The sequence below is a fragment of the Zonotrichia leucophrys genome, chromosome 1 (genome assembly GCF_028769735.1).
Source record: "Zonotrichia leucophrys gambelii isolate GWCS_2022_RI chromosome 1, RI_Zleu_2.0, whole genome shotgun sequence".
NCBI lineage: Eukaryota > Metazoa > Chordata > Aves > Passeriformes > Passerellidae > Zonotrichia > Zonotrichia leucophrys.
In genome coordinates, this window is record NC_088169.1 from 101,752,538 (window position 1) to 101,779,287 (window position 26,750).

General features: G+C 39.7%; 1 protein-coding gene across 1 annotated transcript in view; it reads right to left on the minus strand.

The window, feature by feature from the left end:
* Positions 1-26,750, minus strand: part of UVRAG (UV radiation resistance associated) — an 85,926-nt gene that overhangs the window by 37,263 nt on the left and 21,913 nt on the right. Inside the window, exons 6-12 of the mRNA XM_064726291.1 lie at positions 26,448-26,533; positions 14,350-14,455; positions 12,390-12,516; positions 11,406-11,490; positions 10,852-10,939; positions 10,238-10,298; positions 8,050-8,215 (exon numbers count right to left, since the gene is read on the minus strand). Of these exons, the coding sequence (XP_064582361.1) occupies positions 8,050-8,215; positions 10,238-10,298; positions 10,852-10,939; positions 11,406-11,490; positions 12,390-12,516; positions 14,350-14,455; positions 26,448-26,533 (719 nt within the window). The remainder of the gene's footprint in view (positions 1-8,049; positions 8,216-10,237; positions 10,299-10,851; positions 10,940-11,405; positions 11,491-12,389; positions 12,517-14,349; positions 14,456-26,447; positions 26,534-26,750) is intronic.

Here is a 26,750-nt window from a genome sequence, read left to right on the forward strand (position 1 = left end):
TAAGGACAGAGCAGACAACCTTGCTACCAGAACTTTAAATCTCACTGCCACTGAAGAATCATTTTTAACTAGAAGACACTCTATACAGGTCAAGTCCCAGCTTATTTTAAAAAATGAAGTAATGTTTTGGAAAAAAAAATCTCAACAGGAGTATAGTGTTCCAATGGGAGTAGATTAAGACTAGTATGTCTTCACAGAAACATTTCTCAGCTGGTCTCACATGTCTGGGGTCAGTGGTCTCATATACTGCTGTAAACAAAACCTGCTTTCTCAGACTGGCCAGGAGCATGTTAAAACTTCTAGTTCCCAGAAACAGTGTTAACATTATCTAAATTCATTAAACAACACCTGATCTAATTAATTCTTTATCTATAGACAGCAATATGTGCTGACTCAATGAAGGCAAAAGTATTGTTTTGCTAATCAAGAATCAAATAAGCCAGGATTCTAGCTAAATATCCTCAAGAATTGTAGAATGTAAAAATACAGTTCAAGACAAGTTCATGGCAAAAAGCATTCTTTGAGCAATACAGTTGAACCCTTAACACACACTCAATCTGCCCCAAAGAATCAACTTTTCTTTGATAGCTATTAGATTTCTCAAGCAACCATCTCCCTCCATCTAAGTTTGCCAAGATTTCTTCCCAAAGCTGCCATTTTATGACCTCAGCCAAAGTACCAAATATGATTAAAGACGTGTCAATTGAGTTGGAAAATTTCAACGTCAGTGAAAAGTTATTCTTCACATGCTCGTGTTCTGATTTTTCAGACTGCTTTGTTTGCAAGTGACTTATCTGCTACCAGGCACAGAGCAATAACAACTTTAGTGGTGTTGTACTAAGTCTACTGTAGCTGAAATTCTTGTTTTCCCATTCTTCCAAACTGGAGTAAGGCCACAATAAGGAGGATCACTTACAGATTATGCTCATTCAACAAGTGGATTGCAAATGCTCAAAAATTATCCATAGGCCAGTTCAGCAACACTTATCTCCACTTACTTGCAAATCCAGCATGCCACACTTCAAAGAAATTAAAGATAATACATCGAGACAGATAATTTGGAAGCATTTTTTGGAGCAGAACTGGCAAGGAATCCCATATGTTTGCTTTATTCCTATTTTACCCTGAAAAGAAACTTTTTACTTCAGAACTTCCACTATCAGTAACTCACTTTCCACGACAACTGTGTGAACCACACACAACACACCAGTTTTTCTGAGCAAATGAGTAGGTCTAAAATACAACACCAATACACCAAAATAATTGCTTGAGTATGTGTAGATTCAGAATATGTCCTGCCTGATTTACTTAATCTTCTCTGAAATTTGGTTTCCTAAGCTAATGAAAAGCAGCCCAAACTGGACTAATCCAGTCTGCTGGGGTTTGAGTTCAAGGTTCAGTCAATAAACTGTGGAGATACATCAGCATTCCCCACATGCAAAGGCGCTGCAGACCTTGCACATCAACTAAGATAAACTTACTCAATGCTTTGCATCCTTAAGGAATCCAGAACCACTCAGAAGACCCAAGAAGGGCACCTCTTATTTATGCTTTATGCAACCTTCAGTTGCAACAAGTCTGCACCACCCCAGTGGAGGGTGACCTGGTTTTTTTATTTATACATTTGCCCTTCCCACAAGGGCTACAGCAATGACTTCAAACTGGCCTTCAAAGTATCAGCACCTAGAGAAATCAAACATCAAAACAAAAACTGACTAAGCACTGCAATCTTCTGGCTTGCTTGAGGTTTTCAATAATGATCAAGGTGAGCTGCATAAAAAGACAAATTTGAGCTGTAACTATATTATTATTTAGCTGTCTTTTGATCTTGTTTTCTATGAGGGCGCAGTATCACAATAGACAGATGTTTCCTACTTAAATGACAACAAAAGGAATTTAGACAGGACAAGTAACCCATGGTAGCATCTTTACTTTCACTCCCTCTTACACCATTTCATACATCTTTTGGTACCTGAGGTACATCAAAGTCAAAACAACTGCAAAGATGTCAGATGCCTCAAGGTACATGCCCAAGACTTGCATGGTAGCTGTCTGAATCCTTTGGCCTTTGCTGTGTTTGTCATGCACAATGGAAGGAAAAAAATCAACCTTTTTCTAAATTACAAAATACCAAGGAAACCTTTACAGCTGTTTACTGTTATCTCAGATCAACTAAAGCCAAATATTCCTGCAAAAATGCACCAGACTAGATCAGGTTTCTTCCATTACTGTCTGGGTCCTGTTTGCTTATCTTTAAATTTTATACATATTTTTGGCCTTTGTAACACTGAATACCAACAAGTTCAATATTTAAACATATAACCAAAACAAAAAAAGGCCATTCCTGGAGATCAGACAACTCTGCAATGTCTTTAAAGGCTCCAGCAGCTGTGCTTGCAAATGACAATGTTCTTGCTACCTTTAAAATGTAAAACCTTTTTAGGCATTGATGCCATTTTCTACCCCTTCATTTTTTCCCCAACCTGAAGTATGACTATGAGGTGGCAACTTTCTTCCTACTGCTCCTACTAGTCCTCCCTTAACACATTTTGTTGGGAAGAAGGTGTAGCATCCATCAGATTGTGTGTACTATTTGATTTCTCTGTACTATTATTACAGAGAAATAATGTTAGTAAAACTATTTCTTGAAATAGCTTCCAGTTCCAAGTTACCTAGCAGGGAAGTAAGAGCTCTTGAAAATCTTTAAGAGACATAGTAGGAGTGATAGCTCAAAAAGTCAACATAAATAATTCAGCTGAATGTGCATTTCACTTGTCCAGATACACAAAGCAAACCAGAAAGGTGATTAAACTTAAAAACCCCAATTTTTCCTCTTAGAGGAATATATATATATTTCCAAGCTGTTTAAAATACTATAAAATGAGCAGCAACACCAGCACAGGGAATGTCACTATGTATGTCTCACTCCAGACACAACAATCCTTATTTTGCCCTAAAGTGGGAGCCATTCTTTGTTAAAAATCTGTGAGCAGACTAACAGAAGCATTAAATACAGGGCTTGAGAAACACAGTCTAGAACATATCAGAAATAGTTTCATCTTAGCATCCTCACCCTGTTACTGAGGATGTGATGAAGCGTTAGGTTTCAGTTCCACCAGAACACTGCCAAAGAATTTGGGTGATTTATTCTGCAAGCAAACTTGTTCATCACTGCAGAGAGGGACATGCTGCTGTCTAAGTAGCTTTAATGTGGGAGTTACATACCCACAGAATCATTAAAGTTCTTAGATCTTTAAGAACATCCCAAATCCAACCACTCACCCAGCACTGCCAAGGCCACCACTAACCCATGTTTCAAGTGCCACATCCACATGGCTTTTAAACCCCTCCAGGGATGTTGACTCCACCACTGTACCAGACTGGACCAGGGCTGGACAACATTTTCAGGGAAGAAATGTTTCCTAATATCCAACCTAAAACTTCTCTGGCACAATTTGAGGCTGTTACCTCTCATCCTGTCACTTGTTACCTGGGAACAGAAACCCCCCCACGTGGCTCCACACTCCTGTGGAGTTGTAGAAAGTGAAAAGGTCCCCTCTGAGAAGGGTGGGAGCCTCCTCTTCTCCAGCCTGAGCTCTGCCAACTCTTTCAGTCTCTCCTGGTGCACCAGACCCTTCCTCAACTCCATCCCCATCTCTGGGCATGCTCCAGTTCCTCAATGTCTGTCCTGCTGTCTTGTTGAGATTGGAAGTGCCTGATCAGTGCCCAGCACAGGGGGACAGTCACTGCCCTGGGCCTGTGCCATATCATTACTGGGACAGGCCAGGTGCCATTGGCCTCCTGATCACCTGGGCACACACATGTTCAGCCACAGCTGATCAGCACCCCCAGGGCCCTTCCCAGCTTTCCAGCCACTCTGCCCCAAGCCTGCAGCATTCCATGGGGTTGTGGTGACCCAGGGGTAGGATACAACCCTTGGCCTTGTTGAACCCTATACAACTGGCCTTGTCCCATCAATGCTGCCTGCCCAGATCCTTCTGCAGAGTTTTCCTGCCCCCTCCAGCAGGTCAACATGCCTGCCAAACATGGCGTCTGTTGGGGAAGGTGGAACAGGAAAGCCTTATAAATATGATTGTCTGGCAAAAGATTTTGAGAATATAGAAACTATAAGTGAGACTGAAATGAAAGCAAGCTTTGAGATACCTTAGTTACTGAACAACTGGAAAACAATGGTGTGGCTGGCTGAAGGTGATCCCCTTTTGATGAAACAATTCCCTCTGCCTGCAGACAGGTCCAGGGGTCAGAGCAGACCCTACTAGCTTGGCAGAAGGGGTCCAACAAGTAGTTTTTAGGGTTTAAAATGTAACACAGTATGGTGATGTAATGATTCTTATAGGCTGTATGTAAATGCTATAGGATTTGTATATTGTACTAGATTAGTTAGTGAGAATTAGAATATTCAACACAAAAGAAGATTTATTGTATTGTAACAGGAACCTCGCTCTCTTACCCCTTTTACTCCCTTACTCTCTCACCCTCTCATCCTCTCTCCCCCTCTCTCCTCTCGGGCCTGCTCTGAGCTGTGGCTGCAGCTCCCAGCAGGGCCCTGCACCCAGGCCCTTTGCAATAAACCACAAGTTCCACGGCCTGGCTGCAGAGATCTCTCGTCTCTGTCCATCCCATCCCCCGACGCTCCAACAGGCGTCCTCTGCAAGCTGACTCAAAGTGCACTCATTGCTTTGAAATCTTTCAGACTCCAGAACTTCTGAGAATTCTTTCTTCCTACATATTGCATGCACTCTGGAGATGCTGAAAGGGACCACTGAAGAAATGAGTTAATGAGAAATTTTGTCAAAATCAGATTCTTGCCTTTACATGGTAATTCAAAAAGTCATAAAAGTAGACATCATTGGAGAAAACTTAGAGCTTTTTGGTAGTACCAAAATCAGCTTTTGGAATACACGAAAGAAACAGTTATTCAACAGATTACAAACACTAATATCTCTACAATTACAAGGCTGACCATATGCTACTGGTAGTCACTCTGTACTTCATTCTAAGTTCAGTACTATGGCCAGACAAGAGCTGAGTTCTCACCACTCAGTGAGTTCAACCTCCTACTTCAAAGTCCCAATGTAACAGTTATTGTAACAGAGAAAAACTGTAAATTCTCAAGGTCCTCATAGAAGTGACCTGGATCATGCAAGTAAACCAATCTGAAGCAGAAGAATTTCCCAGAAGTTACTGACATTCTGAAAGCTCTCAAAATATTTAAGCAGCTCAACAGGAGGGTTTAGAAAAGTCAGTAAAGAAACTTGGAAGTGTATTAACATCTTTATACAGTATGACTTTAAAAACAAACACCTGTACTTAATGAATTTGCTCTTGAGCGAAAACCTCAGCTATTTCCCCCAACAAAAAATTTCTAGAAATTCTAGAAAGATCCTAATAAGGATCTCAGAGAAACCCAGTGCCTTGGCTTAAAGGACAAGTGCCTGCCAAGGAAAGTGGGAACCTTACTGGGATGGAAAACATGAACCCCTTCCCTCCAAATTATGGTAACTTTGAAATTACACGGCTTTCAGGCAAAGATATGGGAAAAAGAATAACAGGGCTTTACAAATATATATATGTATAACGAGACAAACAAACAACAACAATGGCAGCAACAACAAAATAAAAACAGAAACAGAACCACAGCCTTCTCTTGGCCATTGAGCACCTTCCCCTTCGGTGCAGTTACTGCCACAGCCAGCAGCACAATCCTTCTCTTGAGAGAGAGAATGAGAGCTCAGCCCAGCCCCTAACTCCCAGCCAATTCTCTCAGTATCCCTGCATTTTCCAAGATAAAACCTCCCAGCTAAGAGACAGAAGCAAACTGTGCCTGTCCCCAGCCCTGGCCACATCTTTAGTCTCTTTCATGTATCTGTCCTTCCCATCCCTTGGACAACAAATGGGAGAAAAATTTCCTGAGAAAGGAAAAAAAAAAGGAAAAATCCTAACCTCCAACACCCTGCAATGAAAAAAAAAAAAAAGCCAAGTATGTAAGTATAAGCTAGTCAATAATAAGGATGCTATGTGTTACAGTAAAGATCAAATACAGGGATTACATCACTGCAATTACTCAACAATTTATGTTTGAGTTTGAAAAGCTGCTAAAGGACAGGTAACTGACATAAAAAAAATCTAATAATGTATGCTAACTGCTGTGGTCAACACAATTAGGAGCAAGGGAGAAACATGATCTATTAGTTTAGAAAGATAACTGTAATTTAAGACATTTGACATAAAACCTTGGAGTTGGTAGGATTGTTTCTCCAATAGCTGGGAAGAGAAGATCTCCAGCAGGAGCTAATTCGGAAAAAATCTTGCACAACACAGGTAGATAGCTCAACAGAGATAAATTTACTTAGATAAAATCTCTCCTTTTCAGAAATCTGTAGTGAAATCAAGTATTAAGTCACAAGATTTTGGAAGGCTGCAGCATGAAGGACTAAACCTTCTAATTTGTATGAGAGAACAGGAAACTGAATTAATCTTTACACACCCACACACAAGGAGCTCTACTACTCAGAAATTTGTTTTCAGGATACAAATGTTCTAGTTTGCAGCTCTCTCAAAGTGATGTACAGGAAGAAGTAGGATCATCTGCTTCAAGATCTACACTGAGGCAAAACAGGCCAATGCTCTATTAAGGTACCCAGAAGTGTGTTTGGACAAGTTATTAAAATGGTATCAAAAGTACTGTGCAAGATATAATTATATAGTTGTGTTTTATGGTGTCACAACAGGAAGACAAGTTTAAATCTTAAAGCAAATTACCTTGCCCATCCTGCCTAAAGTCACTAACCTTCAAAGAGAAATCAGACCCTTCCAAGCATCCAAATTCTGACAAGTAGGCACAATAAAACCCTTCCATCTTTATTTGGATTATGAGGAATTAGTGTTAAAACATTGTAATACTTTAACTGCATATTTCCAAAGAGAAGAATTTGTTTTTTCAAAGCTTCCTGTCAATAGAGTCAGGAAAAGTCAATACTTTTCCCAAGTTCATTTCCTTTGCTCCCTTTTCAAACTTTTGTGGAAAAATGAATTTAATGATGCTGCAAGTCTGACTGCAGCCATCCATACACACATACAGGGTCACATAATTCCTGAGCTGTAAGGGACTTCAAGCTCATCCCATTCCAACTAGACCAGGTTGCTCCAAGCCCCATCCAACCTGGTCTTGAAAACTTCCAGGGATGGGTAGTCCCTAAAGCCTCTGGGCAAACTTTGCCAATGCCCAGAATCTGAACAGAGCAGTTTGGCCTCCCACCAATGGTCAGTGCTGCATTCCTGGCAGTTCAGTGGTTTCAGGCTACAAAGGGAACCTTAACCAGTAATTGCCATTAATCTCATGTTAGAGCACACTGGGCCAAGATAGTGGGGAAATAAACAAAGCTCCAAAACACAGGACAAGACATTCAGAGTGTGAATTTAAAGACAGCAAGACAGTTTCCTAGAGGGAGAACAGTAACAGTGTAGCTACATGTTCAAAGACAATGATTACAGAACAAATGAAAAGCTCTACATTGAATATTCAGTTGATTTATAGTAGGTGGCAAGCTACTGTGCTTTTTCAATTGATTAAAAAACTCTGTGTTAAAATAGAGTTTTAAAAAGCAATTTGTTTTCTCCCATTTATCAACCACTATTAGGGCACTGGCAGCAGCTCCCCAGTGAAACTACACTTGCTATCTGCAGTTTATTCCCATAGCCAGTAGCAAAACACAAAAGACAAGTTTTCCAAATAGAAACCAAAACTCATGAAACACTAAGAAACACTATTTAAGTTTTTCTAGCATTACTGGATGCCAAATCAAAGCCATATATATGCCAACAGACCCAGAATATTAAAGCTGAGTTACTCTGTTGTATCCCAAAATTCCAACAAGAGATACCCAATGACTATTCCACAGCTACTGAAAGCAGTAACAAGTAACTTCAAATTCCTTATCACCTCAGACTGCCCAAAAGTGTTTAGGATGGGTTTTTTGGTGTTGATTTGTTGAAGACAGCAGATCAGTGTATTCACATTATACTCACTCTCGCTCTTTTTCCGTCAGCTTGTCATTTATATTGTCTTTGATTGTAGACCGGGAGCCCTTGTGAATGATGGGATACCTGAGTGGCACTTGTAAGAAGAAGGAGATCATGGAAATTAGGTGAGCAGTATAGCCCAGGGCAACAGCAATGCTTCCATCATCTTTTGCTGTCAATGACAAAAAGATGCTATTATTAATTGGATCCATTGAATCCTAATCTTCATCTTTATTGCTCAATACAATATTCATCAATATTGCTCAGAACAACAATTACTGTAGCTCTCAGAAGTCAGAACGCAAGGACAGAAGGAGACCTGGTGTCACTTTGGAGAGCTTTACAAATGTTTGCACTTCACTGTGCTGTGTTTGCCTCTTGCCATGAGGCACAGAAAACTGGTGATGGCTTGTTCTCCTGCAAATTTTACTTTCAAAGCTACACTGCCAGGATGGGGGAGGGTGAAGAAGAGATGGGAAAAGTGAAACAAAATTCACAAGTCAAAACTCAAGTATTAAGATTTCTGCGTTTCTCTAGATGGAGCTGACACGTGTGACTGGGATCAGGAGAAAGCTGCATTCCTCCTTATTTGCAAGTGAGATCAGTTGGAGAGACACTGACCCCAAGCTATGAACTCTGTTCTCTGCCAATAGCTGGAAAAACTTACATTAATCCATTGTTTTCAAGTTTCATTTTCAATTTGACAGTTAAAGTTTCAACCTTAAAGCTTCACCTGCTAGGAATACACATAGATCTTGCAATCGAAACTACATCTTTTAGCCATATAAAGGCTTTTCCTTTCTCTTTTCTCTATTTTAATTCTTTTTAAGGGATACAGACAGCACAACAGCCATCCCTTTTGATGCATCCATGAAACCAGCTGAACTAAGGACCTCCAACAAAGCTTATAATGATACTCAGCAACCATACTGAGCTCTATCAGAGCCTGTCATGATGTATGTATTTAAGTTACATACCTGCCAAAATGGATTGGATTTTGTAGAAAAGGTTCAATATTTGCAGCAGAAATGGTTTTCTGGATTTTTTTTGACACCTAATTTTTTATAAGATAGTATCTACTGAGTCTGAGATAAGATCCATGCCAGACAACTGGGTTTCAAATTTAATTGCCTGTTTCACTAAATTTAATGCTTAGTACTTCTTCTTCACAATACAATTCTTCTAAAGACTTGGATAAAGAATTAGTAATTATTTTGCAATGAATTAATACCAGGAAACCAAAAATGGGCCAGAAGATGGCACACCACTCATTCCTCAGAAGTCAGCAAACTGAGTTCATTACCACATTTAGTGCAATCAGGGAATCAAAACAGACTGATTTTTGTCCTACCGACAAATTAATTTGTTTTAAAGATTATTCCTCTAATATTCAAGCATCCAATATACATATTATTAGTACAAGTTAATTACTATGGGGTGGCTTTAAAGAGTCAGACAATTGATGGAGGTTTTACTCAAGAAACCAGAGTGAACAGGTACTAGGGGCAAGAAATCCTCAAGGAGATTTTAATGGATTTCCAGTTCACGTCAAACATTTGTAGATGAATGCATGCAGTTACCTGTACAACTGTTATACAGGCAGGCATATGATATATTTGTTTCTGGAATAGGATGAGGGTTGATAGTTCAAGTAGAAGGTCACTTGTAAAGTACTCCATACTGTCAGAGATGTTCAAAGTCTTTTTTTGCAAGGTATTTATTTGGCAAGTTACCAGCAACTACAGCAAACCAAATGGGGATTCATGCCTGTTGCCCCACTGAGATTTATGGACTAAAAGTAGCCCCAATGGAATTCTAGGTCAGACACCAATATTTTCCAGAATCACTGAGTTTGGAAGGCACTTCAGCCCTGGCTCAGAGCAGGCTGTTCCCAGGACTGTGTCCAGCTGGGTTCTGAGCATTCCCCAGAATGGAGACTTCACTGTCCCTCTGAGTAACCTGTTCCAGTGTTTCAATATGCAGTCTTAGAACAAAGAGGTACTTTACCAAGGGTCAAAAGGAACCTCCTTTGCTTTAGCTAGGAAGTACCAACAAATAATTAGTCAGTTTTTTTCTAGTCTGTATCTCTCTGGTCAAAAATCTGGACCCCAAGCTACTGCTACCAGTTTTCTTAATTTTACAAAGTTTAGAAGCAGTGTGAACTGTAACAACTACATTAAGAATATGCAGCTACCTTGGAAGTCTTCAGAATTAGGAAGCTTCACTCCACAAACAAAGTAATCCTTTTGGTTGTTCTGTAAATTTAACATCAAGAGTGGAAAGTGAGCATGAAACAATGACATCCTGAACAATAACCTGCATAAAACATGGCAACAAGGCTAACAAACAATAAAATAAAAAACCTAAATATTCAACTAAACTTAGAGTGACTGACACAGTATTTTAGTATCTCACACAGTTCAGAAAATAAATGCAACTTTTTAAAGAGTGAAGAACTTTATATTAATTAATTATATAGAAGATTTTTAATCCCAACATTTTAACATGTTTCTGTGCACCCAGCTAGCCTACTGTCAGGGTTACTTTATGCATTTGTACACAAAATGGAAAACACCCATTAAATTGCAGCTATTCTATTTTCATAGAGGACACTGTGTAAGAGGTGCTGGCCTAAGTTCCCTCCCTGTAAAGTTTGCAATCTAAAGACCAAATGTAAGAAAAAGCTGAAATAAACAGAATGAGCAAAGAGCAGATCCTGTCACAAGTAAAGCATAATATTTGTTTGCAGTGTAATAAATAAGAACTACATTTCACATTGAGCAGATTGTCAGGATGTTGAAAACATACCAAATCAATCGGGTAGATGTAGGACAGCTCCGACAGCAGCTGCTTGCATCGAATAGTCTGCTGGGCATTTATCTTCAAAAACTGTTCTCTTTGGGGAAAGAGATTCCAAAACTATTATTTTCTTCAAAAGCTCCAAATAAAGGTATCAAGTTGTCATACCCCTTCTGCAGCTTTCCAATTTTCATCTCCTATCCTCCAAAAAGTTATGTAAATCCACCCAAAAATAATACAGCACGCAAAGCTAATTTCTGTTTTCATACATACCATACACTATAGACATAATTTGACTACAAGAATCAGGTATTACAAAGCTGTGTTACACTAAAACACACCTGAAATTCCTATCAGAGTCTACACATACAACCAAGCATTAGTTCTCTTCTAGACTTGCCACTGGTAATCACTTTACCTATCTACAAATTATAGCAGGGATATCTTAACAGAAGTTTTAGGGCAACATGAGAAGAATTTGGTGCCAGAAGTCCCATTTTCAATGGCGTGCTCTCAAGCTTATCTTTTTTTTCTAGTTACAGAACAAACATAGATCCTTTTACCTCTTAGCAGTGCATTCCTTTCTTGATTCATATAGAGATTCATTATGCTCTTCAAGTTTCTGGTATTCAGTCCCAAATGCATTTTCTAACCAACAGGAGAAATCAGGAAAAAAAATAGTATAAATATTTTCTTAGTTATCCAAAGTTTTAAAAGTAGATTCTGACAAAATGTTGGCAATAATCCTCCACTTATTCTTACCCCTCCATTTTCCATATTATGCTCCCAAACTAGAGAATGTCAGACAGCACAGGAGGAATACCTGTCTTCATTTACCAGCCAAATATAATGCATCAGATTTCATCTTCTTTTAATACCTATTCCTCTCACAACCACACAGTGCAGTAATCCAATTATAGCATCTCAATACTTGCACAGCAAGAATTAAGTACATGGTAAAAACCATCCTTTTTAGTAGTAACTAATTACTTTAGACTCAACTAAGTATTGAAAACTAAAAACCCTGCAACAAAATGAAGTATGTGTATAGTTTGGTCTTGGTGAGCTCTGAAGAGGCAGTGATATAACATTTAACTATCAGAGACTTGCCTGGTAAAGGATGATGCCAAGATGACAGTTTTTCATCTGTCACTTACATATTAAAATATTAAGAAGGATTTTTGTCTTCTAATACTTTACACTGAATCCAAATCACAGGTACAGCAACTTCCCTTGTGACATGAAGTCCCTTTATGATGGCAATGTTTACTGTACTGTACTGCAGTTCTTCTGGTGTTCTCAAAAAATGTCAAACACAGATTTAAGATTGCTTTGGAGAAGTGTCATAGTAAGAAGTTATTTAGAGACAAGATACCAGAAACTGCTGTCTAAAACTCAGTGTAACATATAGTGAAGAAATTATACCTGGCTGCAAATTTCAGACAAAGAAAAAACACAAGCAGCACATTACAGCCAGACAATGAAAACAGAAAAGAAACCAGCACTTTCATTCTGGTCATAAACTAGGGAAAGGTTTCTACATTTACCTCTGTCAAGCAAAGTACTTTTTTGCTTATGCAACAAGGCTACTTCTTGACCAAGGGCCTTCTTCTGTCGCTCCAGTTCATTACGCAGCACCAGGATCTTCAACTGTAAACATTCACTCTCCTTTTTCTATGGGAAAAAGTACAGATTTAAAACAAAAAAAAATTCTCTGCACAGAAGCAGTTCCATAAAAATGTGGTAGGAGAGAATGAAAAAACAGGACAAGACTAGCATCTGCCTAAGAATGGAGTTCATAGATTACCACAGGCAACAGATTCCCAAAGACAAATAATTTTGCTGCTTTGGAAGGAAAGCAATGCAGCTGTGTGTCACAGTGCTTGATCCTCCTGTGGGATGCATCTCTCTTGAGCCCAGACCAAAAACTAAGAACAGTGCTTCACCAGGACATAAAAACTGACAGCACAGCACTAGCAGCAGCATGAGCATTCATTCCTGGCAAATGGCTCACCAGCAAGAGGGAAGATGAGCAGTAAGAAATCTATACAAAGTAAAGGCAGGAGCTGGAAAAAGGCTGAAGATATTCAAGCTGCACTATTAGATTAAATTCCCAGTCCAGGATGATGAGAATAAGAGGATACACAGAATAAGCTGAGAGAGTGTTCAGCCTGAAGAACAGAAAAGGCTCCAGGGAAACCTTAGAGCCCCAGTTCTCCAGTAGAGCTGTAGAGGGAGTTTGGACAAGGACCTGAAATTACAGGACATGGGGAAATGGCTTCCCACTGCCAGAGAGTAGTGTTAGATGGGATATTGGGAATGAAATTCTTGGCTGTGAGGGTGAGGAGGCCCTGACACAAGTTGCCCACAGAAGCTGTGGCTGCCCCATGCCTGGAAGTGTTCAAGGCCAGGTTGGACAGGGCTTGGAACAGCCTGGTCTAATGGAAGGTATGCCTGCCTATGGCAGGGGTTTGGAACTGGATGAGCTTTAAGGTTCCTTCCAACCAAAAACATACTAGTATTGTTTGATATAGTTTTGCTCTCAGATATTTAAAAATTAAAAGCCTTTGCAAGGAGGAACCAACATATCCATAACTGAAAAGGTAATGGTTAAACAGTCAAGATACCAGAAGGCAAAGAAACTCTGGGTTGGAATGATTCACAAGAGATTTTATATTGCCCTATATGGAAGGTGACTTCTTCACTTCCTCATCTACAACATAACCCCTGTAATTACAGAGGGTAAGCAATCTCCCATTTTTCCCATTTTGTCAAATCCTTGAACCAGTTTGACACTTTCGGAACTTAGCTGAGTACTCTCAACTCAGAATCTGCTTTAGAGCAATAAATTACCTTCACACTGCAAATGTGTCCTTTACAAGGCACCAAACACACACCACTGAGTACCAACATAATGAAGGCACCACAAACCACTCCTGTCAACTCATCTTTGAGCCAAGATCAGCTTTCCTGGGCAGAAAGCAGGAACTAATGTCAACAGACTTCTCTGGGGAGGGGAGGACAGCAGGCAAAACCAAATGTCAAAAGTCATTGTAAGATCTAGTACAGTTTCTGTTTAAAATGAGTATGTCACTTGAATGACAGCATTTGCATGAACTCTGTTCATCCAAAGGGAGTCAGGGTGCAAGATACAGCCAATAGACTCACCTCACTCTAAATCCACCACAGGTTCCTGTCAAGTTTCATATAAATCATTAGAAGTTTGTTTTTCCTCTAAGACCTCTTTTGTGCAATGTTTATGCTTTGATAGCATGATTGTACAAAATAAAGGTAAAAATAGGATAACTGATTTATCAATCCATCTGAGTACCTCACACAACTCAAACTGATGATATTACACAGTTCTCAAATGAACTCCCATTTAAAATGACAGGTGTAAAGAAAGATTCCAGGTACAAGTGTTAAAAAAAAAAAAGCTTACAGTCAAGACATCAGTCAGATGCTTCAGCAAGCCCATAAAATAAGGTTTTAATAAATCAAACATACCAGTTCATTCCTTGTAGATGTACATCTCAGCTTTTCTTCAATCTCCCTTCCTATTTTCTGAACAGTTACCTGAGTCTGTTTAATTGCACACTGAGCTCTGTGGAGCCTGCAAGGAAAAAGTTACAGCTGTGATAAAGGTTCCCCACATGTGCAAACACCTCAAAACCAGCAACAGGAATGCAAACTCAGACTGTCAGTTTCCATTTCAAAATACCACATGAGGAAGCACAAGGAAGGCAGGGTTAGGTGGGATATTGGGCAGAAATTGCTCCCTGTGAGGGTGGTGAGGCCCTGGCACAGGCTGCCCAGAGAAGCTGTGGCTGCCCCATCCTTGCAAGTGCTCAAGACCAGGTTGGACAGGGCTTGGAGCAACCTGGTCTAGGTGCAAGGTGCTCCTGCCCATGGCAGGGGGTTGGAACTGGATGAGCTTTAAGCTCTCACAACCCCAAACCATTCTGTGACAACCTGCATAGTTTATGAAGAAAACAGTCAAGTCCTTAAATTCAATCCAGTACCCAAATCTCTTCAATTTTTCACTTCAACAGATAGATCAGGCTGCAGGTGAGAGAGCAGGCAATTACAGGTACCTCACTTAAGCTAAATTACCATTAATGTGAAATATAGATACACACAAGCATTGTTAGCACAGGCCAGCTTTAGAAAAAGTGCCAGTATCCTTTAGCTAACACACAGCTACCCAGCCAAGAACATGAAACATTCTTCAGTATCTCCCACTATGCTATCGGTCCTTCTGTAGCAAAAACATAGATTTCTTAATTGTATCACGTTTGAAAACAATAAAAGATTATGATGATGTGTTACTGATTGTTAGCCCTGGCTTCAGGATGAAGAGAGAAAACCAATTATTTGCCATATTTATTAGGGAAAAAAAAAAACAGGCAGAGGAAAAAAGATGGCAAAAACAGGTCTAAGGAGACACATTAACATCTTTCTTAAAATTAACACAGAGTAGAAATGATTGTATTTATTAGAAAAAGAGGAGTTGTACATGGAAACAAACAGTGCTAGTAACATTAAGAAACAAGGTCTTGTTATTTAGAACTTTTACATGTTACAGCTCTAAATGAATACATTTATATCACCAGATGCTTTTAGTTCCTTCACACTGCTGCTTCTCCTAAACACCAGTAATAGCATAATTTAAAGCAAAAGTTTAAGTAATTTCTTTGGTTTCTCTTGAGTTTCCCAAACTGCCATAGCACCAGCAGCTGCAGAGCTGTTCAGGGGCCATCCATATGAGGAAACACTGCCCTGCTGGCTGCTGAGGGGGTGGGAGGGGGCTAAGACTGCTCAGACCAACAGTCCTGCATCACCCAAGGGCTTGGTCTAAACACACCTAATGTAGAACTGAGACCTCCTGGAAATCCTGATCCTACTGGGAACTAATCCTTACACCTCTCACCTCTGTGAATGCATCCCAAGGCTGCTGACTGTGGAACATGTGGTTACACAGGTCAAAGCCAAGGTTTGCTGACCATCCTAAGCATTGCTGAGAGCTCTGCTGCCATGTCTTCCACTTCCACACTTTCCAATTTGTCTCTTCCCAAAATTCTGGAGTGTTTTCCTTCTATATATAGGAAAGCCTTACCCAAGATAAAACTTTTTGGTAAAGAGTAATAATTGAATGACATTTCCCCTTCCTCTTTATGCAGTTTAACACTGGAAGAACATTCTTGATTTAGTCCATCAGGTGATCATGAGATAGTCTTACAAGTTTTCGCAGCACTCCATTTAGGCAGCAAAACCTCCTGGAATGTGTTCTACTCATTGAAAGAGTACTTACATAATGGAGAAATTATTAGAAAGGCCATTTGCTATGTGAGTTCTTCACAGTGATTTGATCAACACTCATTAACAACCTAGCAGTTGTGCAGTAACTAAGTTCTCCTATGCATGCTCAAAGGACAAGGAACAAACATCTACACAGACTGACTTCTCAAAACAATAGATTATAGTCAAATACTTGTTCAACTGGTGAATCAGTATCTAAATATAAATTTCTGACATATAAAAACTGCTATAGAAAATAATTCAGCAATAAAATCTGGTTTTAATAAAAAATGTATTTCTTTTTAAGCCAAGCATCATCCACTCATTCCTTGCAGAGTTAAACTTTGCTGCCTTGATGCCAAATAGGGCCATTTACACTGCAAGACAGAAAAATTACTGATATTGGTTGACTCAATCCCAGTACATCCACTGTTGTTCCAAGAACTTCAGAATGGTAACATGACCACATCCAAAGTTAAATCTTACAAGATTAACATTTTAGGGACTTCATGTCATAAAAGCAGCAACCATCAACAGATTTTTTTTCTCAGCCAAAAAAAGCCTCTATATGGAAATCTTTGGTCATCCAACAAGGGGAATACAAACTAAACTATTAAGAATAGCAACATGGAAATTTTGTGTATCACTTCAGCACAAGCAGACTTAGGTGGAAGCAATTATGATTGCACAATGGAGATCAGCAAGCTGAGGCCATAAATCTGGATTAAAACGTTTACAGAATAAACAGAGAGAAACTTCAACCCTGACTGACCACATCTTGTTTCCATTTCTAGGCTAAATGCAGGTCCAAGGCTACAGCTTAGTCAGCACAAGCTGTGCTTTGAGCACAATCCTGCTTGGTTTAATAACTGTCAACCATAAGCCAATTGATTACATCACCTACATGCCATCAGCCAACCTGGGATTCTTCCTACGTTGCCCAAGACTTAATTTTTTAAAGTACTTTATTAAAAATAGCACTTCCATAGCACTTTAAAAGCTAATTGAGGACTTGAAGAGGCCACTGGCCTGCTACCAAATTTCCTCCAGCAATTGGGAAAGCCAAGCTAGTTACAGCAGAAACTCCAGCCTTTTTAAAGGGATAGTTTAGCCAACAGTGTTGTCACTCAGTGTCTGCAGCAGCTCACAGCCATTGTCAGCCAGGAGCAGAGCAACTGGAAGGTGCTGACTGACAGATTTACTGCTGTTGCTTGGGGCCCTGAGAGCTGCTCTGCAATTGCCCAACATCAGGCCAGGTCCATGCTGCTGCCTGGGAAAGACCGGAAAGCAAAGCAGACATTTCAATTCTTGAGCATCCTGACTGATTGAAGGTGGAGATCCACAAGGCTGCTGTTCTACCTCCATTCCAACAGCACCAGCTTTCTGAGATGGGAGAGATAAGGAAGACACAAAACACTCTCCCTTCCTTGAACAGTTTAGAAAACATTTGGATACATTAAAAGTGCAATCCATGTATTGTAAGCTAACACTAACACAAGCTGCATCCCTACTTGGTGCCAGCCAGCTGTAAGATTTTTTTCATAACCTCTTAAACCATCATTTGCTACATCTGCTTTCCCACAAGAAAAAAATCCTAATTTATAATCATATACTCCCTTTCCAATTTCTTAAGATACCTATACCTACAATTTATCAAAAGCAGATGTAGGGCAAGAAAAGACAGTAGGGAGTAAGAAAACAATAAAATACAAGTCTGACTTAATAATTTGTGACATCAAACCCCTACAAGAGCCAATGCTGTAAGAAACTATGTGATAGATGAGTAATGTGATGGTTGACTCTCACCATTAAAAGGCAAATATCATGTCTATATGTTAAGAGAAGTTTTATAGATTTATAGTTATGTTTTACCTCCCCTTGTGTTATTATCAGGGGGTGGCCTGGGTTTGGGACATTTGGGATGGTCAGCTTGTCACTATGGCAGCACCTGACCTCCAATCCAGATTTGAGGAAGTGAATTCCAGCACTGGACAGCAAAGAAGAAGTCCATGGACAGAACTTTGGGAGGGGGTAAAGAGTTAAAAGGTGAAACCTCCATTGTGTGGGTGAGCTCATGGTGGGAGAGATCCTCTGCTCCTGGTGCCATTATATTTTCACAATTCAATCTTCTGTTGTATTTTTGATAAGGTTTTAATAAACCTTTTAAAGTTTTTTAAAGTGAGTATCATTTTTCACACTCACACAAGTGAGTGATGCAGCACAGATAACTTTCCATCATTCACTCAAACAGTTCTGAGTCCTACAAATATAAATCACTTACATGTATGCCTTATGTTTACACTGGAGAGTCTACGCTTAAGCCTTACACATTTAAGACTCAAATTAAGCTTTAAAATAATCAAGTCCATGTGGATTTGTGGTCTGCAACAGCAAATGCTTTGAGCTATTTGGAAACGAGGAGAGGAAGAGGAAGAGGAAGAGGAAGAGGAAGAGGAAGAGGAAGAGGAAGAGGAAGAGGAAGAGGAAGAGGAAGAGGAAGAGGAAGAGGAAGAGGAAGAGGAAGAGGAAGAGGAAGAGGAAGAGGAAGAGGAAGAGGAAGAGGAAGAGGAAGAGGAAGAGGAAGAGGAAGAGGAAGAGGAGACGTCTTTCAAATGGGCAGGTTCCAGCCTCCAGTTTGAGGAATACTTAAGGAAGCTAGCTAGGATACAGATCACCTTCAATACTCACAAGGCATGAATGGAAGAGGAGAGCCTTAAAGTGAAACTCAGTTTTTTTGAGAAATTAAGCAACAAATGTGAGATGTCTCTAGTTCCAACTCAAATTCACAGATTTAACGCCAGTTAAATAGATGGATTTATAGGTTAGTTTTTTTAATTCAAAAAACAAATGTAGCAAATTACAAAGGAAGCTTCTTTTTGCTCTTTCTCAGTTTGTGATTACAGAAACCTTGCTGCCTTGCTGGGATTCACCAAACAACTGAAAAGGACGCTGCACAAAATCAGACTGAAAGTGTTACAGGCTCCACCCAAAAAGAGACCAGGTGCTCTCCACTTGATTGTGTTCTTCACTCAAGGCCACACAACTGATAAAGTGCTTGTGACAGCAGAGCACAGGCTTATGGAATGGAGGAAGGAGGTGAAACATCAGCCAATATTCAGGTGACTCATCTTTCAAAGCTGCATACTGCTGCACTTTCCTCCTGGAAGCCACCTCCAAATTCAAATCTGAGTCTTCTTCCAAGGGAAGCAGAATTCTGCAGCTATAGTAGTGAAAATCCCCACCTAACAGGGATGGTCATAATGCTTTCCTGAGAGTTCTGCAGCTTCTTGGACATTTGTGCACTTCCTGCCTTGCCCTGCTTTAATGAGCAAATTTATTAGAGCATTTTACCCACAACAAGATCGTTAATTAGATTATCTTGTTGTGGGTAAAATGCTCTAATAAATTTGCTCATTTAAACAGGTTAAGACCTGTTTAATTTGTTCTCAATCAAAATTTTGCCTTGACTTTCTCTGGTGTGGTTGGATAGTTCTGAGGATTTTAGAGACATGACTGCATTCACCAAAATCTTTGCCCAGGCTGAGAGAGAAAGCAACTCACAGCACCATTCTCATGGCCATATCCAGGACAAAAGTGTAAAAAAAGAAACAGTCCTGATGTTCACAAAATCCTCCTTCTTAACAACTTTCAGGTATCCATCAGTAAATACTTAGATTCTCCTTTGGTGGAGATAGCACTAAATAGCACTTTGCTATTTAGATTAATGATAAGTAAGACATTTTCTACAATGAGGATGGTGAAACAACAGCACAGGTTGTTCAAGGTGGTAGTAGGTACCCCATCCCTGGAAGTGTTCAAGGCCAGGTTGGATGGGACTTGGAGCAACCTGGTCAGCCATGGCAGGCAGGCAGGATGATCTTTAAAGGTCCCTTTGAACCCAAACTATTGAACAATTCTACAACATGCTGGTTTTCATCCAGAGCCAGAAAAAGGACTGGGTTCTGACTTCTCAGTATTGCTTCATTAACACCATCTTTTACACACTGTCACAAATAAAGAGGCAGAATAAAGCTACTTTTTAAGCCCTGCACAGCTTTGTGTAATTCCTCTCAAAAGTGCTTTGAAACAAAATTTGACCAAGAGCTAGCAATATATCAAAGCTAAAAATGTGCCACTGCAGGGGTAGCTTATTGCATATGGCATATTAGGAAAATTGAAGATCAGAGCAGCAGCAGACTTAAACATGTGCTGCTCTTATGCTTCATGGACTGTTTCAACTTGCTATGACCCATGCTACTCTCTGGTACAGATTTTGGCAAAAGGCAGACTTGTAAATTTATTGTTCTAATGACTGAATAGCCTCAGTTCCCATACAGCTCAGCACCACAGAGGTAAAATGCATGGGAAGACACTTGTCCAGAAGTCTGATGCCACCAATAAAAATCCCTAAGGAACCTATCATGATAAAAAAAAAAATCAGATCCGAGTTTTTATCTCCATTGCTACTTCTCAGGAAGCCCCCACAGCACAATTCCAACCCACTAAGTTTTCAGGCCAAGAAGAATCCACACTTGTTAAACTGTTCATCCATTTCAGTACTGCTTAATTAAGCATACAGAGGCACTCTAGAGGTCTGATTCCAGCTCCTATTTATTCATCTTGGCCTTAGGCCTCCTGGATTTGCCTGTCCAAAGCCAAGGGGGGATGCCTGCCTGGTCTTGGCTGCCTATTAGGTACAAAGTGCCAAGTCTTCCAGGTGCAAATCTTTCCTGTTTAGAAACAAACCTGGCCATCACAAAATCCCCCCCAACATTTATCACGAGCAAAGGGATGTTTGAGCAGAGGAACTTGGTGATTTAAGAGCAAGTAAGAGGAATCCTACAACCTTTTTCACACTTAAGATGGTGTATCTCTGCATCAACTAGGAGAAGATGATGGCAGCAGCAGTAGCAACACTGAAGTCCAAAAGTCTGCAATGTGATTGCCAAGATACTCTCAGAAAAAGCCAGGGCAAGGCACTGCAAGAGTGTCAGGTTATTTATTAGTGATCACCTTTCCTGAGCCATTCACATGCTACAAAAAGATGGTGACTGTTCCACCATGTGAACATCAATAACACCAATGTTTAGAAGTTTTGGTCACAGCTGAGTTGGGACCCCTCTCGAGTAAAGGACAGCAAAGAGAAAAGCCAGAAACAGGAGGCTTAATTATCAGTGCATCTTCTAAAATTTAACTAGATGTTTTCTTATCTCTATGCAGCTACCAGCATGCCACAAAGAATAGGGTAGCAAAAAGCAACTCTTTTCCATGCAATCCCATCTACTTCCTAACTCCATTGAGTTCACTTCTTTCATGGAGATGAAGACAGAAGTAGAGGAACTTCAAGGAAGTTCAAAAGGCAGTACAGCTTTGTGTGGCTTACATCTGGATTTATCAGATGCTGTGCAACTCTTTCAACACCACAGCCAGTGATGAGATGTCTTCTTCCTGCCTTCCCTCCTTTTCACCCCAGTAAACAACTGGAAGCCTAAAGTTTGGAACTGCTACTTAAATCAAGCATACAATAGCAAAGTCTGGCTGAGCTCCTGGCACACAGGACACTGACTCTGTTCAAGATGGGCTGGTTTACACAAGTCAATATACCTGAGATACACCTCAGCACTGAGCAGCCTAAGCCCACAAAGCCCTTGTGCTGCTCTAACATTCCCTACTCAGAGCTTATGAAAAAGTTTCACTTTCAGCATTATTTCCATGTGTTAAAAATAGCTGCACAAAGGTATTACATATATATTTGGCATATGCAATTCCAGGGACCGCAGTCTCAGAGAAACTGAGGAGCTACTAATAAGTTTTTCAGCTCCACAGCAGCCTACACTGACCATATATTTTGTCTTAACTTTTAGTTTCAAAGATCAAGTTCTGTTTGTTCAATAAAACTGTTAATAAAGATGGAAGAATTTAAACAAAAGCAAAATAGCTGTTTAAAACCATCTTCCCTAAATTAAGCAGAGCTAAACAAAAGCTGATTTTATAACATGTCAACATGTTTTAGCCATGGTCACTAGAAGGTGATTTTATGAACATCTCAGTTTCAGATCACAGAGAAACACTACCAATATTTGTATTCTTAAATAATATCTCTTCAGTAATGAGACATGCACTCTTCTTTAAGTGAACAGTTATATTACAGATGGCAAACCCTGAGGCAAACTCTGTCACTTGAAGCATACCCCTGCCCCATGAGAGATAAATCCCCAGAAGTATCATTCAAATCAAATTCTGCCAGATTAGACACTAATAATATTAAGCAGCTGCCTGGAGCAAGTCCTTTTACCCAGCCCAGCACTCAAATGATGCCAATGTCAGATTCTGTTGTTGGTTTTCTTGTAAAAAAACACTGTTTTAAAGCAAAAACACAAGCAAAATGTCTTCAATCTGCACGAAGTGGCTGACTAACCACCACAAACACACCATGCCATCTGCTGAAGAACAGTTAAGCCATAGAGACAGCAGTTCTGAGTGGAGTAATAAAAACTGCTGGAAGCAAAACTTCAAAGGGGCAGATTTTCACTAGTTCTTAGAGTCCTCTTTGTCTTCAGGAAGAATATGGGAGGATTTCAGGCAGTCACATGCTTAGAGACACAAAACAATTGCTCTGTGTCACAACAAAACAAAAAAGCAGTTGCAGAATACACTATATTAATTTTTGTATTAGACATTGAAGTAAAATTTTATTACATAGCATTTTAAGCCCTTTCTTTAGTGATCTCATCTTCCCAACACTACTTAATACTACATGTCTATTTTTCAAAGCTTTAGGAAAAGAAAGGCTAGAAAACCAAGAGAATCCTAAATTTAAACCTATTCCCATTAGTGCTGCAAACGTGCTCAGAACTTGATTATTGAGACATGTCCAGAACATGACCTCAGATGAATTTGGCCCATCCTGAGTGCTGTGTGAAAGTTTTTACTGTATAACCCATTACTATCAGCAACATAATGTTTAGAAAGTCTTCAAATTACCTTTTTTCAAGAAACAAAAACCTCAAAATTTGAGCTTTCCAGTTGATGTGGTGAATTTTTGTTAGCCCTTTTAAAGCAAATGGCTGGAAGAGCATTTGTCACTTTCTTATGGCAAACAACTTCCAAGCAACACCATGTTTGCCTGAGGATATTGTCCCTGGTCCCTGAACAAGAAGGGTCATGAGCTGCAGAGGTGCTGAAATGTTCTTTGGGTAAAGAGGAGTTGGCTGAACATTTCACTTTTTCCTCCTGTTTAACTGACTTATAAATCCACGTAACTCAGCATCTGAACACAAGCACTACTTTAATCCAATGCACAAAAAAATTTCTATTGTTCACACACTGTCATTCCCAATTAATTTTATTAATCAATTTGAGCCAAGCATATACTTTTCATTAAGGTCAATTCACAAGCTTCATAAATTTGAACTATTCACTTCTGAGGAAAAAAACTACATCACATCTTCCCCCAAAAGCAGTTTTGAAACACAGATCAATCACAGAAGTTCTCACAGTGCAGCCAAGAGTTAGGGGATGAGCTAGAACCAGTTCTCTCCATTTTGGCTATCAGTGGCTTTGCCACATCTGGCAGCACAGTACCACCACAACTGGGACTCAAATGCCACTGTCACCAAGATTTGCTTCCTTTTGTAAAAGTTTAAATAAAGCCAGTACAAGCTGTTCTTAATATCCACATTTATTGTGAAAACATTAGGAAACCACATGTGCAGCCTGTGAATTTTTATTACAAACAAATATCTTATCATGAGAAACTCTTCAAAACATGGGATTTATGTGACCAGATGCAAATCTTTATGGTGTGGACACCTCAGTACTCTCTTTACAGCCAATGGACAGAAGAAGGAAGAGAGCAGCTCATTTCCTCCTGTCTTAGGTTGCAAATGCAAGATGTGGCTGGGGGTGTGTATTCTATTGCCATCTGTTAGATGTGGGGCAGTTTCTGCTGTTACTTGGGCCACCTGTTAAAAGCAGGTGGGACAGTGTTTCTTTATCTCTTCCACTACCAATCCTCCCTCTGGGAGAGATCTTCTGTTAATGGGGCATTGAGTATCACTGCAGGGCTGATAAAATTACAGCATCCCATTGTGAGATGCTCTGCCCAGGGGCTGGAGCCAAGCATTCCTACCTGGGTATAATCTGAGACTTGGAACGCCACAAGCAACCTTTTTCCACTGGATTCCCAAAGGAAGACCATGCCCATCTACACCACCACTGGACCTTCAGAGGAAGACTACACCCTTCTACAGGATCACTGCTCCAACAGAACCACATCTGACACCCCAGGAGCACTGCAGCCACCATTTAATTGGACTTCTACCAACACCCTGACCCACAGTGTGCCAGGTTGTATTCTGACTCTGTCAGTGTTGTTTTGTATTACTGCATTTTTTTTTTTTAATTTTTAATTTTTTTCCTAATAAATAACTGTTATTCTACTCCCATATCTTTGCCTAAGATCCCCTTAATTTCAAAATTCTAATAATTTGGAGGGAGGTGGTTTGAATTTTCTGTTTCAAGTGAGGCTCCAGCCTTCCTTAGCAGACACCTGTCTTTTCAAACCAAAACACCTCCCAGGAACTTAGACACAACCTATCTAATGAATCATAACTCAAATTATGCCCATCTCTCTCTTTTGTTCAAAGAGGAACACACTCATACAAACTATCTTTGGGAAGAGTTCATGGGCTGGCTATTTAAGCATGGACTGCTGGAGGAGGTGGCAAACCAAACTGCTTGGTAGGAGAAAAAGGACACCTAACAACAAGTGACTAGAGATTGTTTTAAACAAACACCATCACCAGGCTTTTCAGCTTGATATCAAAGCTAAGCAGCAGTATAGAAAATGCAAACAGAGTTAATGTGAGAGGGAATAGAAAGGATTCTAAACTACACAGATGACTCTGCTTAGTTCCTGATGAACTTTCCTAACTACAATGAAATCAGACAAAGAAGACACCTAGGCAGAGTCACAAATTACAGCTTCTAACTTCTGCTGGAACTAAACAAGGCAATGTAAACCCCTTGATATGGTATGCAGAGTCCACTAAAACACAATAAGCAGCTGGCCTGATTCTAAGACTTGGAAAACACCATTCCTTTTGGGACAAAATAGAAAAGGAGAATTTCTCAGCTCAGAGACAAAACTTAATAGAAATTAAACTCAACAGCATGCCTAGGCACTGTGAGAGACTTGAGCCTGGTCTCTCACATCCCCAAAACAGAGAGAAGCTCCAGTAGTCAGGGCTCAAAACAGCACTGGTCATTCAACAAGGTGACCTTTATCACAGCTGATATGTTAATTTCTTGTCAGCCTGAGGAAAAACAGTCAGGCATGTTCAGAAGAAGGATTACAGATCAATTACAGAGCTAGACAGGGGTCAAGTTCATGACCATAGTGAGTCTTTTTTCTGCATTTGTCTTCATATATAGAGGTGTACACAAAACGTGAAAAACACTCCTGAATGAAGTAATCAGGGTACACTGCACATGTTTTCCTTTTTCTGTCTAACAAAGAGTTAATGTTAGGTAGTACAAGTTCTCTTTTAGTGGACTGTGCCAGAATGTAATCAGAACTTCCTAATACGCCCCCTGGTTGATTCCCACTAAAAGCACAGAAAACAAACATTTAGAAAGCAGCCTTCAGTTTAAATATGCTTTACAGAATCAAGAAAGAACAGTGAAATTTTAAGAGAGCTTAAATAAGGACATCTGAATAGGCAACCTAAGCTGACTTTTCCTCTCTCTTCAGACAGGCAACACTGACACCTACTGTCAACACTGTCAAATGGATTTAACTTGCACAACTGATTTAAAAAGTCAAATGTTTACATAGACTTTTGAAAGCATATTAAACATTACCTATTCAAAGGTTTCCTTCATAGCACATCTACTGCCTTTACTGCAGAACCGAAGTTATTAGCCTGTCATGTAAAATACCATTTAAATAGAGATTCCTCAAAACCAACTTACTGATAGTGGTGGACCACAATTATACTTTTTCATAACTAATATTTTTGAACTACTATAATTAAAGCAGATCTGAAAAAGGACATCTTGTTTAACTTAATACTAGCACTTTATGTTTTTTATCACCACAGATCTACACAACAGAAGCCCAGTGACGACCACTGAACACACCACAGCCCAGCTCCTCACCACATGAGTATATTGGCACAACCTGGATATCTCCTTTGCGCATTCCAAACCACAATGTTGGGGTTTTTTAATATTTGGAAAGATTCCTCTCACACAGACGCTACAGAAGTTACAATAGCTACACAATATAACATCAAAAACCTCACCTAAGCAAAGAGAAGACATCGTAAGAGTTACGAACACAGTTCTGATCCACCTGGAGAAGACTGTTCTTCAGGGTACCTGAGTGATCCTTGAGGAAAAGAAGGAATATTACTTTAAAATAAATTTTAAAAAAACCATCTTGAGTAAGAGCATACACTTTTAGTAGAATAAAGATCTTGCATTAAATTTGAATTTAAATCTGTCTTTACACATGTTTTATCTAGGGTAGGTAGAAACAATTTAAGGTGGCAATAATACCACTTACCTATAAAGGAATAAAAATATCAGTTTATCTACGTTCTAGC